The sequence below is a fragment of the Mesocricetus auratus genome, unplaced genomic scaffold (assembly GCF_017639785.1).
Source record: "Mesocricetus auratus isolate SY011 unplaced genomic scaffold, BCM_Maur_2.0 Super-Scaffold_100025, whole genome shotgun sequence".
Taxonomy (NCBI): Eukaryota; Metazoa; Chordata; class Mammalia; order Rodentia; family Cricetidae; genus Mesocricetus; species Mesocricetus auratus.
This window is the reverse complement of record NW_024429206.1, coordinates 2,550,923-2,570,190: the sequence shown is the minus strand read 5'-3', so window position 1 is coordinate 2,570,190 and position 19,268 is coordinate 2,550,923. Positions and strand designations below refer to the sequence as shown.

Genomic DNA, 19,268 nt, shown 5'->3' with positions numbered 1-19,268 from the left:
TATGAGAGTTGCCATGGGCATGGTGTCTCTTCCAAGCAACAGAAACCTTAACTAAGCACCATTCGTACATTCAAAAGTTCTTCATGAGTATATAATTAAACTATTGGACAAAGGAGGATGGTGTGCTATACAGGGAACAGAAGTCATGGAGATGATTAACATCACAGAATGGTCATTCCTACTACAAAAATCCAGTTTAAGAGTATCAACATGATGCAACAGATGGGAAATTCCATACTTGATCTCCTGTTGTGAGTCACCATCAAAATCAAGTAAACGTGTGTCAATCACCTTCAGACTATGGATATGAGGTGTACATGAACAAAATGAACTCTGTGGTTAGGCAGACATCCCAATTCTAAAACGTCTTATTATGTATATGTGAATGCTCCAAAACCTGAAAAAGTCCCAAATCCAAACTGCTTGTCTGGCGTATTCATAGACCTACAGTAAGTGACTACTAAAGTAATTATTCAATCTATTCACGTTTAGCAACAATTGAGACCTTTTAGAAATGTCTACGATGTGTCTTCTGAGTTATCTGAAGTTGTCGACCCCTCCTAGCTCTGCCTACCTACCTGATCCTAATAGGATCCTACCTAAAAGCTACAATCTGATGCTGAGAAATGACACCCAAAATGCCACCATCCCTCTTGGATCTCAAACACTGGAGTGTCTCTACTCTAAGAAACATTGCATCTAGGATTGAGGAAGAGAAAATTTCTAGCACAACTGAATAAAAGTGGGCTCCCTAGCTCATAAATTTGTTTTGTTGTTGTTTTGTTTTGTTTTGTTTTTAGAGACAGGTTTTCTTGTGTTATTTTGGAGGCTATCCTGGAACTTGCTTTGTAGACCAGGCTGGCCTTGAACTCACAGCGATCTGCCTGCCTCTGCCTCCTGAGTGCTGGGATTAAAGGCGTGCGCCACCAACACCCAGCCTTCTAACTCATATATTTGAATGTTTGGTTCCCAGTTTGTGGAACTGTTCTGAGAAGGATTAGGACTGGGGCCATGCTGAAGGAACTGTTTTCACTGGGGTGGGCTTTGAGGTTTCAAAAGCCCAAACTGGGCCCCATCTCTCTCTCCTTCTTACTTCTTCCACTTCATACTTCTGGATAGCTATAAGCTCTCAGCTACTGTTTCAGCAGTACCATGTCTGTTGTCACACTCCCTGCGATGATGGTCATGGACTCACCCTGTGAAACTGTAAGCCAGCTCCCAGTTAAATGCTTTTCCTTTGTAAGTTGCCTTAGTCATGGTGACTCTTCACTGCAATACAACAGTAACTAGACAACACTATCTTCAACTCACTGCAGCCAGAAGAAATCCCCTCAGGAGTGTGTGTGTGTGTGTGTGTGTGTGTGTGTGTGTGTGTGTGTGTGTGTGTGTGTGTGTGTGAGTACACAAACCTCATGTGTGCATATAAAGGCCAGAAATCAACATAATTCCTTTATTTTTAGAGACAGACAGCCTGCCTGCCTTTGTCTGGAGTTTGCTGTTTTAGCTAGCCTGGCTACGTTATCCCCCTGTCTCCACCTCCCTCTCTCCAGTGCTAGGGTTACTGATGAATGCACATTACTATGTCCAGCTTTTACCTGAGTGCCAGGAGTCCTAGCTCATGCTTGCAACCGGCATTTTAACCACTGAGCCATCTCCCCAACCTTCAAGACTTTATTTCAAACATTCCCAGGAGCTCAGGTACCCAAATTACTTATTTTTGTAGTCAACTATAGCCTAACAGTAACTTTGGCCTCATAATTAAGCATCACTGTCAACTATGGAGACACACATCCCTCATTCCTTTTTCAGTATTTTCTAGTCAATTATAGTCTACTAAAAATTTATTCTTCCCACTTCAATTTCTCTGTGTTATCCTATATACAGATTACCTTTCCCAAATGGCACAATTAAATACTTAAAAATAAAAGAAGCAGAGTCTGTCTCCACAAAAATGCCCAGACATACAGCATTCCTTTAATCCAGAGCAACTACCCAGAAGCCTAGCGGCCATCTAACTTAAAAAATTTCAGGAGGAGTTGGCAGAGTCCCTCTTGCCATCACACTGTCACTTCTCTGTGGTCTTCTGCCTGGTTGAGATGTATTATTCTCTTGGGAGAGATGTGTAAGTTCTGTCCAAAAGCTCCGGAATATGATTTTTTTAATAAGTGAAGACTGCATTTAACAGAAATTCAAACAGAAGTGTGGATTAAAAGGGTAATTTCAGACGTAGTGAAAAGCTGTAATGTCCATTCAGAGTAATGAAGGCACACGGCATTAATCTCCTAAAAAGATTCAACGCTATGAGAAAAGCAATTCTGCTTCTTAGTGGGAACAAATTAAGATGATTTCCCTTACAGAAATTGCCATAATTACAAGTAATTATCTTGTACTCTCTAAATTCACCACTATAGCACATTCTGCAAATATCATTTCCTTCAAATGCTTTATTTGGAAATCCAGGAGCGATGGCTGCTTTGTGAATTGTGCTAGAGCACTCAAACTGATTATCGGTGCCACATAACGCGAGGTAAAGAGGCGACACTGTGAAGCTGGAAGAGCTTGGAATTCCAAATGTATGATATTCCTGTCATCAGGTAAGCACAACAAAGTAAGAATGGCAAACAATCAAAGACAGCTGAAATCAAATGTGGGCTTGTGCATAAAACAATGGGGAAATCATTCTGACGCGCACGGGGTAATGGTGGAAACCATGTGAACAGCTGCTGTCGTTTTTTATAGAAACCCTCACAGAGCCAAGTAAAATCCCATCGTTTGCAGCCTACTCAGTTTTTTATTTTCCTTTAATATGAAAATGTGAGAAAAACTAGTTACTGACTGGGCATTAGGAGGAGAATGGGCATGTGAAACCTAATTTTACCATCTTTGGGGCCAATTACCATCTAAATTTCAGCTGGCACGGGAAGTCACCTCTCTAGCCAAATTGGGATTCTTTACCATAGTGAAAGCCATGCCCAGAGTTCGCCTCTCCCTATATCACTCTCACTGCCTGGAACAGGCTCATCTCTGCCCAGAAAAAAACCAACAGACCTTCCAGGGTGGCTGAAATGCTACTCCATCATAAAGACGCTTGGTCCACATGTCTCTACTCCAACTCCAAGTCCATCCTATCAACTCTGCACACCAGCTGTGACTTTCCCTTTCGTCACTCTTCTGCTACCCAGGTGAGGCAGCCTGCTAAGTGCCGTCTAGCATTTGAAGGATTGTATACTTGTCTCATTCTCTCTTCTATATTATAAGCTCAGAAATGTATTTTGCCTATATTTCAACATCTTATGACTATACTAAATATTTAATACTGTGATCACTCAAAATAAATTTGATTTTGATTTTTAAAGTTGCTCCAATTGAAAAACACATCATTGAAGCCATCTCTAGCAGAGCAGTGTTGGTGCATGCCTTTAATCCCAGCACTCAGGAGGCAGAGGCAGGTGTATCTCAATGAGTTCAAGGCCACCCTGGTGGACAAAGAAAGTTCAAGAACAGCCAAGACTGTTGCACAGAGAAACTCTATCTTGAAAAACAAAACAAAACAAAATCTGTCTCTAAAAGGTTACAAAGTATACATAAATATATGATTTTATTTATAAAAGCTGCACTGTTATATTAGTATTTAAACCCCATCTATGGTAACATAATAAGCTCTGTGACTATTAATCTTTCCTGGTTCTTGGTTGGTACAATTTTCCTCTTTCAGTACTCGATTGCACCAAGGAACTTAACACATGTATACAAGAGCTGTATTTCTGACATGCAATCCTAGCCAAGGCCAACACAAATGTTAACTGTGCTTCAGGTTTACACAGCCAATAACCTGGAATTTAAAAGCTCACCTTTAAATCTTTCTCTTTCTTTCTTTCTTTCTTTCTTTCTTCCTTCCTTCCTTTCTTTGTCTCTTTCTTTCTCTCCCTTTCTTCTTTCTTCCTTCCTTCCTTCCTTTCTCTCTGTCTTTCTTCTTTCTTCCTTCCTGTTTTCCTTCCTTCCTTTCTTCCTTCCTTCTTTCTGAGACTGAATGAATTGACTATGTAACTTAGAGTGACTTTGAACTTCTGATCCATCTCTGACATCCTGCACATGGCATCCCAGGATTCTAAGGATTCGCCACCATGTCCACTTAATGCAGTGCCATGGAGCCAACTTAAAGGCTATCATACATGTAGGGCAAGAACTCTACCAACTGGCCTACATCCCCAGCCCCGAGCAGTAGGCTATGGTTAGAAGTTTTATGATTGTTTCTCTATATTTTCTTCTTCTTCTTCTTTTTGTAATGCTTTGTTTTTATGACTTTTATTTTATGTGTATGAGTATTGTGCTTGCATGCATGCCCGTGTATCATGTGCATACAGGGCCCACTAAGGTCAGGAGGGCATTGGATCTCCTGGAAATGGAGTTAGGGACAGCTGTTAGCTGCCATGCAGGTGCTGGAATTGAACCTGGGACTTCTGGAAAAGTAAAAAGTGCTCTTAACCACTAAGACACCTCTCTAGCCTTTATATTTATATTTATATTTTTATTTATATTTTTATTTATATTTATATTTTTATTTTATATTTATATTTATATTTATGCCAGCAGTATATTCTATAGATATATAGTATTTTCAATTTTAACTTTAAGAACTTTACATTCCTTGAGCTAGAGAGATGGCTCAACAATTAAAAGGGTACGCTGCTCTGACGCCGGACCTGATTGTGTACCCAGCACCCACGGGAAACAGGTCACACCTAGATGTTACTCCAGCACCAGAGATCTGAAGGCTTCAACCTCCACAGACACCTGAAGTTATCCGTGCATACCACTCCCCAACATACACATAATTAAAAACAAATCTTAATGTTTACACTCACTTATCCATTCTTAGTCAAGTATGTGGCAGTGTAAACATATATTGCAGAGTTGCTTTGGAAATAAAGTCCTAGAGTTCCACACAAATTAGCAAGGATAATTTGCCCAGTTATGTTCTTTGGGGGAAACACTGGCTCTGTAATAGCCCAGTCACTCTAAGTTGTTTCTTTCACAAGCATTGTAAGACATGCAGCATCTGTGGAGTTCATTAAAGGTCCCAAGAAACTACAGCTGTCACCAGAAACAATCAGAGCAATGGCAACACTCAGATAAGGACCTGCCTGCCAGTGAGGTCTACTCTGAATTTGTATAAACATCTTACTTTTCACATCCTTCTATCTACTGGGAGTAGCCGCTTACTCTCCCCTCCATCTTGGTCCACACTGACCTAAGGTTGGTCTTCCCATGTAATTCAGTATGTGGAGTCTGTGATCAACATCCTCTCCCTATGTCTGCTTCTAACCGATTCTTGTCCATCTGCAAAGGTGCAGACATTCTTGTTCCTCAGCTGCCCAAGGTCCCCACCAAAGTGGATCCCTCTCTCCCTGCATCCAGGCTTCAGAGACTGTGACAATGATGTTTCACAATTCACTCTTCCAGCTACATCAAGTGGTTATATGGAACCCATTTCTTAGCAAGCTGCTAGGTGACTACCTTAGTTAGGGTTACTATTGCTATGATGAAATGCCATGCCAAAAACAACTGGGTTGACAAACGGTTCATTTCACTCACAGTGCCATACCCTATTCAAAAACAATGAGGGCAGGAACCTGAGGCAGATACTAAAGCAGAGGCCATGTGGGTGGGGGTGCTGCTCACTGACTTGCTCAGCCTGCTTTCTTATAGTTCCAAGGAACAACAGCCCAGAGATGGCACCACCCACAATGGGAGGGGCCCTCTCCATCACTAACTAATTAAGAAAATGTCCTACAGCTGGATCTTATGGAGGCATCTTCTCAACTGAGACTCCCTCCTCTCTGATGACTCTAGTTTGTGTCAAGTTGACATAAAACAAGCCAGGACAACTGACCCCTTGTCAACTACACACAAACACATCACTTTTCAATTAGAACTGTTCCTTTTTCATTTAGTCTCAAGATGGCACATAGTATTAATATCACAATATAAAATGTAAATAACTTTAAGTCCCAGTCTTTATAAATTCAAACACATTAAAGACTCAGTCTCCTTGAAAATCCGAAATCTCAAACTGGGCAGTGACGGAACACACTTTTGATCCCAGCACTCAGGAGACAGAGGCAAGTGGATCACTGTGAGTTTGAAGTCAGCCTGGTCTACAAAGCAAATTCCAGGACAGCCAAGGCTACACAGGGAAATCCTGTCTCAAAAAGCTACATACATACATACATACATACATACATACATACATACATGCATGCATATACACACATACATGCATACACACACACACACATCCAAAATTTTTTGTAGAAGTTCCAAGTCTTTCAGCTGTGAACGCCTGTAAAAATCAAAATTAAGTTTAAGAGGGAAGAACAGGACACAGTCATAATCTGAACAAAGCAAGAAACAAACTCCAACACTGTAAATAACTGAATGTCCAATATCTGGGATTCACTCATGATCTTCTGGGCTCCTCAAAGGGGCTTGGGTCACTTCTCCAACTCCACCCTCTCCAAAGCACACAACTTGTCCTAAGTGGTCATCCCATGGTAGTGGCATCTCAAAAATGCTGGGGTTTCTGCTGCAACTGGGCTGTGCTTTCACTAACAGCCTCTCCTCTTTTGTGGTGCAAAGCTTCAACTTCTCTGCAGGACCCCTTCTATCCTGGGCTTCAACTGCCACTGAGGCTGCACCTTCACCAATGGCCTCTCCTGGAGTCTCACAGTGCCGAGCCTCAGCTGCTCTCTATAAACTCTTCATGCCTTCAAAACAACACCACGTGGGTGACTCTTACCCTACCAAGTTCAGATGCGAGGTCAAGATTCTATAACCACCTCTGAACATAGCCAAGATGATCACATATAAGCAACCTGAAACAGTCCAAACTAACAAGACTGCCAGAGTCATTAACAATAATCTTTAAAGAAATTTTCAGTTTATTTTTTATTTCTTCAGTCTAATTTCTTTTGGAAAAAAATATGATCATGGAATTATAGCCAGGTGTGGTGGCACACACCTTAAATCCCAGAACTTAAGAGGCAGAGGCAAGTGAACCTCTGAGTTTGAGGTCAGCTGGTATTCATAGTGAATTCCAGGACAGCCTGAGCTACACAATGAGACCCTGTCTCAAAAGAAGAAAGGAAGGAAAGAAGGAAGGAAGGAAGGGGAACGAAGGTAGGAAGGATGAATGAATGAATGAATGAATGAAGGCATAAGGCTGTCCAAAAAGATCCTGACTCTAACACCATTAATACATTTTTTATTCTCTTCAACCAAAACAATACCTTTTCTTTTTGAGAGAAGGGGGAGAGGTCTCATTTAACTCAAGCTGCTCTCAAACCTCTAGAGAGAGCAGGGTTACCCTAAAGTCCTGATCCACCCTCCTCTACCTTCAAAGTGCTAGAATCCCAGGTATGTGTCACCATGACAAGTCAATAGTGTGCTAGAACTCAAAGCCAGGGCTTCATGCGTGCTGGGCAAGCATTCTCCTGGCTGAGCTGCAGCCCAGCTCTGCACCCATCTTATGTATGCCACAAACTCAGCTCCCACAACACACAACGGATGTGGGTGTGAATGCAGCGTTTCAGATACAAAACCCAAGATCATTTTGAAAATGTGGATGTGTGGTATGCATTTCAGGTATGGAAACATGGGGAAAATAAAGCATGCTAGCAATTTATTGTTGCAGCCATGAGCTCATAATTTGGGTAGATATAACGGACAAAGTTTGTCCGTTCTCATTTATTCAGTGACGACTGTTGGTATCGTTCAGTCTGTTTTTAAATTTAAAGTATTTTTCAATCCTAACATTCATCTGGCAGCACAAAGACCCAGAATAACCAAAACAATACTAAGCAGAAGGAGCAATACTTGAGATAACACAAACCTGACCTGCAATTATACTACAGAGCATAGTAACAAAGGCAGCAGGACACTGGCACAAAACAGCCACACAGACCATTGGGACAGGATGGAAATAAACCCACAAGTTATAGCCACCTAACAGTTATCAAGATATAAAGGATGCACACTGGAAAAAAGACAGTCTTTTCAACAAATGGTGCTGGGCGAGCTAGATTTCCGACTTGATGAATCAAACTAGATCCAAATCTCCCATCCCATATGAAACTCAATTCAAAGTGGATCAGAGACCTTAGTGAAAAGCCTGAAACTTCTAGGGAAAAGCTTCAGGACACGGAATCAGCAAGGGCTTTCTGAAGGACTCCAAGAGCTTAGCAAGGAATTCCAGGAATTGGCAATGGGGTTCCACACTATGAGATGAGCCGCACACTGAAGGAGGAAATCATTGCCAATCATATACTGGGCATCTAGAGCCTAAAAATAAATAAACACCAAAAGAACCAAATCCTAACTGAACAGGAAGTTCCCAAAAGAACTAGCCAACAAGTGTGTGGAAGTATGTACAGTGTCATTAACCACTGTGAAGGCAAATGAAAGCTAGCTTGTGGTTCCCTCTCATCCCATGAAGAATGGCTATCACTAAGAAAACAGTGACTAAAAATGCTGGTGAGGTGTGGATAGAGGAACCCTCATACACTAACGGCCGAGATGTGAGCTGGAAATTATACAGAGACTCCTCGTAATGACTAAAAGCAGGGCCTGAGTGATGGCTCACCGGTTAAGAGTACCTGCTGCTCTCCAGAACACCAGGTTTCTATTTCCATCCCCCATGGAGCTCACAACTGTCTGTAACTCCAGTCCAAGGGGATTCAACACCATCTTCTGGTTTCCGAAGCAGATACCAGGCAAGCAGTACACAGACATACATGTGAGAAACACACCCAAACACATTTTTAAAACTAAAAGGAAAGGTAGGTGGGTAAAAGGACTTGCTACCAAGCATGACAGCTTTCATTCAGTTCCCAGGCCCCACATGATGAAAGAAGAAAGTCAACTGCCACACATTGTTCTCTGACAGGTACAAGCTTATAAGCTTTCTCTCTCTCTCTCTCTCTCTCTCTCTCTCTCTCTCTCTCTCTCTCTCTCATTCATATATATCACAAGGAAGAAGAGAGAGAAGGAAGGAAGGAGGGAAGGAAGGAAGGAAGGAAGGAAGGAAGGAAGGAAGGAAGGAAGGAAGGAAGGCAGGCAGGAAGGAAGGAAGGAAGGACTTTAAAAATAACTCCTATGAGCCGGGCGGTGGTGGCGCACGCCTTTAATCCCAGCACTCAGGAGGCAGAGGCAGGCGGATCTCTGTGAGTTCGAGTTCGAGGCTGGGCTGGACCGATAGCCTCCAAAACAATACAGAGAAACCCTGTCTCGAAAAACCAAAAAAAAAAAAAATAACTCCTATGTAATCATATATAGCACTCCTGGGTATAATCCCAAAGCACTGACTCAGCACACGACACAGGGATGCCAACACGTCTATGTTTACTGTGCATAATTTCCAACAATCTAACATGGAACCACCAAGATGCCCACCAACAGATGCTTACACTCGGGTAAAGAAGCAGCAGCTCATTTTGTTTGCAGAAAAATGGACAAAACTAGAGATCATTTTGTTAAGTGAAAACAAACCAGAAGAGAAAAAGACAAAACGTTGAATGTTTTCTCTCATTTACAGACTCTAAATTGAAACATGTGTACGCCAGGAAAGCAGAAGAGAAACTGTTTGATGGAGAAGGAGAGTCAGTAGTGGGGTAGGTGACTAACATCACTGAACAAAGACAAGTGTCTATGAAAATGCCATGATGTAACTCGTGATTTTTGCACTAACTGGAAATACCAAGAAAAAGTAAAACAATGTGTTTTTAGTTTCCATAAAACATTAGACAAAGTAGAATAAACAATAATTTACTAATGAAAAACTACAATACAACAAATAGTTTTTGTTTAATCTTATTGTGTTTTGTCATGCTTGGTTACCTCCTAGAAGTCTGTTTGTTTCTAACAGAGACAGACAGGGAGTAGAGCTGGATGGAAGAGGAGATGGGGAGGAACTAGGAGAAGTAGAGGGAGAAGAAACTATATTCAGGTTATATTGCATGAGAAAAGAATCTGTTTAACAAAGGGGAAAGGTACATAAAAATGAGTAAAATTCAAAGTAGAAAACTTATGATCATAATCAAGTTATCCAAGTACCCAACGAGTTTTCTTTGCGGTTTTTTTGCCCTCTCATCTCCCTTTCTAGGTTCATCAAATCTGTATATCAAATGCACTCTGGCTCCGACTTCCTCTGGGCTCTTCCTCAGGTGCCAGCTGTCCCACAACTCCGTTCTGTCTTAGAAATATATACACTACTACAAGTCTCACCCCATGTGATATAAGTCAGAAACATCACCAGGGGTGCTGAACACTCAGGCACATTTGTGAACTGGACACTGTTTTACAGAGTCAGCTACATGCTAAGGGATGAAAAGATGGCTCAGCGGTTGACAGCACTGGCTGCTGTTCCAGAGGTCATGAGTTCAATTCCCAGCAACCACATGGTGGCTCACAACCATCTATAGTGAGATCTGGTGCCCTCTTCTGGCCTGCAGGTGTATATGCAGATAGAGTGCCATATACATAAAATAAGTAAATCTTTAAAAAACAGTGGGTTTTTTCTATAAATGCTGTTTATTATACAAAAGGTATATGTTAAAGGATACATTTTATATTTTTTCTTAAACTATGTGCAAAAAGGGCAAAGTGCTAAAAATTATCAAAAAATACTAACAGAATAATCTAAAGGACAAAATATGGCAAAAAGGTTACAAAGCTAAAGAGCTTAGCCAAGTGAGAATATGAAAATTCTTACAAGGGAGTGAAGAAAGTACACGACAAAAGTGTCATATGACTCCTCAGCATGTGGGTTAAATGAAATAATCATGAAATGTCAATAAACCTGCATGGTTTTAGCACATCAATGAAAGCAAAGTCTCACCACTGAGACAGTCACTGTTACTGAGAACATGTGCATTTGCTGGGGGAGCTGGAGCCCACAGAGCCAGCCAGGACTCCAGGCTTTTCCCTGCTCCTCCTCTATTGTCCACAGCATGCCATCCCGGTGACTGACTAGCAAAAGGAAGGCAGCTGCTAGTGCCCTTTCTTCAAACTCTGTGGCCTCTCACACCGGCGTGTTTACTGGCTCATCCTGGACAGCACAGGTGCCGACACAGATTCCCCCATCTCTTATACCCTTCACTTCTTATCTATAAGACTATCCCCAAGTGCTCCAAAGTTCCTGAAACTTGTAAAGATGACTGCTCCAAACAAAATATACAGAATCAAAGATTCTTAGTGCTGGGGTTGGGATGTAACACAGTGGGTTACACAGTGCTCCCGGCACCAAGAATGAGAACCAGACAGAGTTCAGATCCCAAGCTAAGTGATTCAGTTTACATCAGTAACCCCAGAGATGGGTGACTCCAAGGAGCTTGCAGGCCAACTACGTATCCTAATAAGCCAGTAAGAGAACCTATCTCATAAAAAAGGTAGAAAGGGTAGGTCTGCCAACACCTTGTTAAGGGGTGGAGACATGACTCTCACCTACATGTGATTTAAACAATCTAGTGAAACTCATTGAGTCACACACAAAAAGAAGATGGCAGACAAGAAAGGAAAGGAGGAGCTAGTTGGGGAGCAGAAAGGGTGATCAGGAATGGAAGGGGGCAGGTAAGGGTAAGAGACAAAGATGGACACACTTGAAATATAATATGTACCTGGTCTGAAGGTGTTACAGTGAAGCCCACTGTTATGACTGATTAATATATGCTAATAAAGTTTAAAATAAGGCAGGCAGTGATTGAGAAAGACTGCTGATATTGAGTTCTGGCCTCTACGTGCCTATGTGCATACTTGTGCACACCTTCATACACGCAAGCACATACCCACATACACCACACAAATGGCTAACATACTGAGGCCTGAAGAGAATAAAGATTTAATGTGGTAGTTCACAATCATGGCACTGATGTCTGGTGATCAGTGTGAAACGTGTCACTAGTCACTTCAATGCTTTTTCCTTTTCATTTGCGGGGGAGCTCACATGAGAGGAGACTATTCATCCACAAGTGTATGTCTCGGTGACACTTACTAGATGCACATTATGAAGCCACCATCCCGTGAGTGTGGCTGTGTTTTTAATAGGTGCACTGAAAATTCTGATTATCCTTTTAGTGAGTCACCCTCGCTTCTGTGCAATATGGCATTCTCAAATGGTCAACAAATGCACAGACATAATCTTGTAACTAGTCATTCCATAAGAATATCATTCATTCAGGCATTCATTCATTCATTCAGCGCTTCCTCAGTGCCCACCCCCCTGAAATCATGGAGATGGACACACTGGCAGGCTGCTATAGTACTGAGCCAGGGCTGTAGCTTACACGATTATAATCAAAGGAGGAACTGTCAAATGGAAGGCAAGCTCCATGATAAAACCAATGACAAGATCAAGATATAGTAAGAATTTGAGGACACTCAGCAGGCCAAGGCAGGTGGATTTCTGTAAGGTCCAGGTCAGCAAATGAGACCCTGTCTCAAAAAACAGAAGAGGAGGGGGAGAGGAAGGGGAAGAGGAGGACTGGGAGGAGAAGGAGGGGCAGGAGGAGAAGGAGGGGCAGGAGGAGAAGGAGGGGCAGGAGAAGGAGAGGCAGGAGAAGGAGGGGCAGGAGGGGCAGGAAGGGTAGGAGGAGAAAGAGGGGCAGGAGAAGGAGGGGCAGGAGGTATTCGAGGCATAGGAAAGTAACTAGTGAGCCATGTCCTTAGACTGCCGGGTAACAACTGTGCTAAGGTGAAAATGCAGCGAGGACTTTTGCATGCCAAGTATTCTTGTAAGAGCTGGGTCCCCTTCCCATCAACATAGCCAAGACCTAAGGGTGAAGTCTCTGGCCATAGAGTTGTGCCTGAGCACAGCTGAGTCCTCACCACTGTTCAGCTTCAGGGTTCCCTCATCAGTAGAGAATTCACACTACAGCTGACTGTTTCCAGGTGTTCCTTTTTAATAAATCTAATTGCAAAATTGCAATTTTAATGTAAAAGCTACAATTGGTATGAATACACTGATGGTGAACATATGACCTGAGTGAACAAAGAATGGGCACCACTAAGAACCCCTCTGGCCTCTGGGCAAGGGAGAGAGCAGGTGAGAAACTACATCCTATCACGCCTTCTGTAGTATGATGACCCTGTCCAACTCAGGATATGCTTACCCAGAGCATGGAGAGGGGCAGGGCTTTAACAAGGTCAGTAGTACAAGTGTATCTATGTCTTCCAGCCATTACTTGAAAGGAATAAGGAGAAACCAGAGGGAAGGGATGCCAAAAAAGGGGGTGGGGGAACCATTAGGATGCCATTTACAATAGATCCAAAATGAGGAGTCAGACAGGAAAGATTAAATGACTCCCAAGGACATGAGTCAAAGGAACTGTCGACTCAGAGCCTGGGTCTCCATGCTGCATGGACCTAGGAATCCTATGAAGACTGGTCTACAGAAGACTGCTAACATGATCCTATGCCACTAAACAAGCTGAGTTTCAAGATGAGAAACACAGTCATATCAACTGCAAAAAATTCAGAAGTAACCAGGTAATAAATACTAAAACCCTAAAGTACAGCTGTATTAAAATTTGAAATGAATGTTATGATCCAGAAACAGAATACTTCATCACAGAGAAAGAGTAGGGATCTGAGACATATTCTTTCATAAAGGTGATGTCATTGCAAGACACAGATCTACAGGAGGCAATCCTTACAGGTGAACTTCAAACCAGCTTTGCAATAGAGCTCCATCAGAGAAGCCATTTAAGAACGGGGTGCTGGGGGAAGGGCCATGGAGGGAGCAAGTAAGAACAAAGTGTAACACAAAGAATGGAAATGTCACAATGAAACTCATTACTCTATATGCTTAAATAAAACAGATAAGTAAAGCCAGATTCATATTTTATTAACATGACAAGTATAACAAGATAAATACATCATAAGATTCTCAAATTACATAATTAATGTAGCCTATGTGACACATTCCTATTAATAAACTTTTATTATGTGTGAACAGTAGAATAACATTAGATAAGCAATGAAAACATCCAATCAGATGTTTTTTGACGTTCAGGCTAGAATTCTATTGACACACAGCTATCTAATGCTAATCCTTGGATTTAGAAAGCAGTGGTAAACAAACATGCTCCCACGATACTGAAGTTTTAATTACTATCACTTCTGCAAATACAAGATAAAAGCAATGTGCCTCATGATAGCCTCCTATATGAAACAGGGAACAGTGTATTCCACCAGGCCAATTAGGTTACAGAAACAAAGTGGTTGTGATACTGAGCAAGTTCTGCTACTGAGCCTGGTACCACATCTTAAACATGTCTGCCTTAATCATGACTTCTAGGGAGATTTTATGGAGAGTGGCTGCCCCCTTTCTGATGTTGTCTGGAAAGATTAGAAGCCAATGACAAAATATGCTGGTGCTGGTCAATAAGCCACGAGAGTTGAATCTATGAATCAACTTTAGTAGCAGGTCTAAAAACACAAGTGATAGTACCAAGTAGTAATTTCCTTTTATACAAAATAAACATTTATTGAGCAACTATATTATTCTTGAAACCAAAAGAGATATGGTCCCTGAACATACGGAGCTAGAGCTCTACAAAGAGGCTAGATAAACACCTAAAGAGATAGAAATACAGGGAGAAAGAAAATAGATTCCAGCCTATAAAATGAAACCAGTCTCCAAAGCCATGGAATATAAATGCTCTTAGAATTCCTAGGTAAGCTTAAGCCACTGTGTTCCTTCAAGAGAAAAGGGAATGAGGGGTGGGGGAAGCATCTTGGGAGTGGAGGAGCAAAGCTCTGTCTGTAGTAACATTCTGCTTGGTTTTATCTATCTCAGATAAAGGGCCCTGATCATCGAGATTCCTAAGTACAATGGTATTAAAGCAAATAAGACCTACCTCAGTTCTGTTCTTATCCTGTCCTGCTGTAGCCCCAGCTACAGTTTACTAGATTAGAACTAGATTAAAACAAAACAAATGCACACAGCCAGCCAGAAGCACCTGGCATACAGCAGGTGCCTAAAAAAGCTAGCTGCTACCTGAATGACAGAAAATATCATCCCAACCATGAAACCAGGGAAATTACTCAGAATCTTACATTTTTATTTAACCCACTTATTTGAAGCATGATTGATAAAGAAAAATCTGTCCATATTTAATATATAAAACATGATGAGTCTGGAGTTAAAAGTATACAACTATGAATATTGCTTTATGGAAAGTGTTTAACTCTTGGTGAGAGGCCCACTATGTCTGAAAGGCCCTCTAAGACTCCCCTCGGGGTGTGGTGTGGTAGGATATGGTGTGAACCTGATAAATCATGTTGGAAGGTTCCTTTGTGAAAGATATCATACCTGAATAGGATATTACCAGTTTGCACATTCATAAACCTGGCCTGAGCCAAACAAACAATGTAAAGAGGAGCAGAGAGCTCCCTTTGCTCATACACCCCAACTCCATGTTCAGTCAGAAACAAAGAAATCTAGAATTTGTAGTCACTCTCTTACATAGAACCCAGAAACCTAAGCTAGTAGTGACTGACAAGATCACCAAAGCCCAGGTAAGAAGCTGCTTGTGGTACAATCTGTGGGTGCTCTCCCTAACCCTGTTGAGAACATACCTGTGAGTGTCCACTCTTTACCTGGGGTGTGAGAGTCTCTATGGATGGGTCAGTCTGGGATGTGACTGTACAACTACAAACTGTTGGCAGACCTAGCCAGAAATCACAGCAATGATATGACAATCTGAGTATTCCAGCATGACTAAGAAAATAAACAGTCTGCTAAAGGCTTGGTGGTGCCTACTGGGGTTGAATAGCATCTTCCCCAAGGTAGTTTTCACTTTCAATGTAGAACTGCTCTCAAGCTACTAGCAAGTGATCACACAGAATCTGACAACTCAGCTTCTATGAACTCTGCAGATTACTACCTGGATCCTTATAGCATGATGACTTCTGATTATGAATACAGAAAATAAACACAATCTTCTGGTATAACCATTTAAGTGTCACAGGGTGAGTAAATACTGCAGTGAATCCTAATGCTTGAATAAGAGCCTTCCAGAGTCCAGAAATCCACCTGGCTGCCAAGAATAATACTTCTGTGGTTCAAGCAATACCAGTACCCAGAGGGGTTTTCACTGACATAACCATATGAGTTACTACACGTTAGTTAAAATAGAAAAAGCAGGCATTTGTGAATGTAGAGCTTGCAAATATCTTTAAACTACTCATAAATACTATACAAATATACAAGATTCTAAGACTATGCAGCATCTGTTTAAAAGGCTTGATTATATGAGGGTTTTTCCTCTGTTTCAATGGGGGAGATGACACAAATCTCTTAAATCAATATCACTGAATGAAGCCCCATGATGAGAACAGAACAAATACATGAGTGATTCTGGCTTTGGGCTAAGCACAAACAACTGCCACAGGACAAAATCGAATCAATTAGATACCAAAGAAAACCTTTCCGTTCACCAGGCTATAATGAAGCAGGGTTTGCTGGGTTCCCCAGCAGTCAAACAAGCGCACAGTGTCTTCTCGGTATTTCACACATGATTTCTATTTCAGCTCTGATGTCAAACTCAGCATCACACATCATGGCACAAAGAAAGAATCAGTTTAGCTAGTTGAGTGAAACACCAGACAGCTGCTAGCAGAGACAGGTCATGGCTGGGGAGGGGCACAGCACATTCAGTTGACTGTGTTTTCCATCGGAAGAATGTCAATAAAAATCATGGCCAAGTGAGGTATTGAAGGGAAAGTCCCGCTATGCTGTAAACCGCTGGGTTAACCTAACGGTGGCAGTCAGGCAAGTTTGCAAAGGGGAACCCTGGCCAAACATACAGCTGCCAAGAACTTGAAGAAAGCTGCCTTTCTCCCTTGGTGTCCCAAGGAAGGGACGGGTCCCACATTTAGAAACGTTATTTCGGGGACCAATAGCAATTTATTTTGATAGAACCACTGGATGTTTTTTCTTCAGTTCTCAACAAAGGAGCCATATTAGGAAATAATCTTGCAAAAAGCAAAGTACCCCCTCCCCCTTGCCCACGATCGATGCACACACGCGGTGCACAATGGCCGGCTCGCCCGCACTCGCCCACGCGGCCGCCGAACCGGGCAGCCTCCACGCCGCATCCTTGGCGCCCGAGGCCCGTCCGACGCCGGGAGCCGCTCGGCGCTCGCTCCGGGGCTGCCCGCCCCCCAGCGGGGCCCAGGGGAAACGGCTGCTAGCGGCCGGGACACCGATCCCCGCGGGGCAGGGGGCGCTCCGACGCCCACCTGCGGGCCTAACGGGGCGGGCGCAACACGGCCCCGGCCCAGCATGCGGGGCTGAGGCTTAGCTGTCACCCCGCCCGGCCGCGCGCGCCCAGAGGCAAAAACTTGGCGGACGATGGGCACACGGACCCGGATGGCCTCGGGGGTCCCGCGGGCCCTCCCCTCCCCACCGGCCCCCCGCCACCGCCGCACTCACCTTCTTCCGGGGCTGCCATTTCATCATATTTGTACAGCCGACCCGGGGCGCATCAAGAAGTGGGCTGGGGGCTGGGGGCAGATGCAGGGCGGTGGCGACTGCAAGTCATGCTGCCTCCTTGCACCCCCTAGTTCTTTCCCGTGTTCGCAGCGAGAGGGAAGAGCCCGGGAGAGGACCGACAGTCTTCGTCTTCGGTTCAATGCGAAGTGCCGCGGCCACGACACTCTCCCACGGGGCTAGGAAGTCCCAGCAGCCAGCAGCTCACCCGGGCCGGAGCGGGGCATGGTCCCCAACCCGCGCTTACGAAAGGACCCCGCAGCCAGCGACAGGAGCTCTCCGATCGGCCGCAGATCCCTCAGAGAAGAGACCCACGACACGAGCTGCCACAGAAACCCGGCCGGGTTCCTGCCATCCAAGACCCTTTTGGCGAATTGTCTTCTCGAAAAAGATTAGACAAGCAATGAAACCCTCACACGCAGCCTGGAGCAATTCCCAAAATTCTGGGTGTATTTCTCGTTTGTAAAATTTAGCAAAGAAAATTCCAAAGATCTGTGATCAGAGCTTCTTTGCGTAGTTTTCTGCTTCTCAGACAACTTGGGATCGGATCTACCCTTCCGAAATGCCTACCTTTCCTCAGCACAGTAAATAGGAAAACTTGGTTTGTGTGTTTAGATTTTTTTTTAATTCCCAAGAACCTTAGTGGGGAAAGGCTGGAAGGAAATCCTGCAAGAACCTAACTCCACAGCTCAGTCTGCACTAATGACTTCCTTCCCTTCAGTGTGAGCACAGCCCAGCTCCAGCCACACAGAGCACAAGGTTTCTGGGTCTTAGTGCCACGACATCTACTACACAGGAAAAAAAAAAAAAAAAAAAAAAAAAGTAAAGCTACAGCTCCATGGGCATCCACAGGCTGGCTAGGAAACCTCTCAAGAATTCTTAGATTTCTGTGAGCTACATGGAGAAACAAAAAGGAGAAAAATCCAAATCAAACAGCTACTAGGGGGCTGGAGGGATGGGGTCCTCAGTTAAAGGCACTGAGGTCCTGTTCCCAGAGGCCAGGAGTTAGTTCACAACCATCAGCCAGGTCAGTTCCAGGGGATCTGACCTCCACTGGCTCCTGCACATGGCTGTGCACCTAAACTCATACAAGCAGACACACTTACCATAAATAAAATAAATAATAAATTAATCTTTTTAAAGTCCATAAAAATTCTAGTTTAAAGAAAAAACACTTATATAACAGCTAAAAAAATTGCTCCAAAACTTAAATATTAATTTTATTTACTTCTCTAAATTACTTACTTTTTTAAAAAAATAGCAAAGCCTCACTATTTAACTCAGTCTGGTCTTGAACTTGTGAGTTCAAGCCTTCCTTCCACTTCACCCTCCTGAGTAGCTTAGGGCGCATGGGCACAGGCCACCATATTTGGGTAGCATTAATTTTATCACTATAAAATAGTACTATAGAGACTAAGTTTTATTCATCTTTTGTGTACTGATTCAATCTTGTGGATGGCGATTAATCTATGAATACAAAATACTATGTAATACTACTATCATTTATCCAACATGCCTGTCAAGTCCTAGTCCACCTTCAGGTTACTTCAGTAACTGCTAATATAATTGACAGTAGAAGTTACTAACCCGCTAACAAATGCAGACAACATTAATGGATGCAGTATGCATCTAACATTCCCTACACACTGGCAGACTTGACTTACACAGGGAATCAGATGCAGGTGTGTCACTATACCAGATCATAAATAGTAATTAAAGC

The 19,268-nt window shown here is 42.9% G+C and overlaps 1 protein-coding gene across 5 annotated transcripts in view; it reads right to left on the bottom strand.

Moving 5' to 3' along the window:
- The window catches only part of Ttc28 (tetratricopeptide repeat domain 28), a 392,524-nt gene that overhangs the window by 275,865 nt on the left and 97,391 nt on the right, over nucleotides 1-19,268 (bottom strand). Inside the window, exon 1 of one of the 5 annotated variants that reach the window (XM_021236099.2) lies at nucleotides 17,492-18,302. The exons of the other annotated variants lie outside the window; for them this stretch is intronic. Coding sequence (XP_021091758.1) covers nucleotides 17,492-17,518 — 27 coding nt within the window. The 5' untranslated portion in view covers nucleotides 17,519-18,302. Of the gene's footprint in view, nucleotides 1-17,491; nucleotides 18,303-19,268 lie in introns of those variants that run through there. 5 annotated transcript variants of the gene reach the window in all.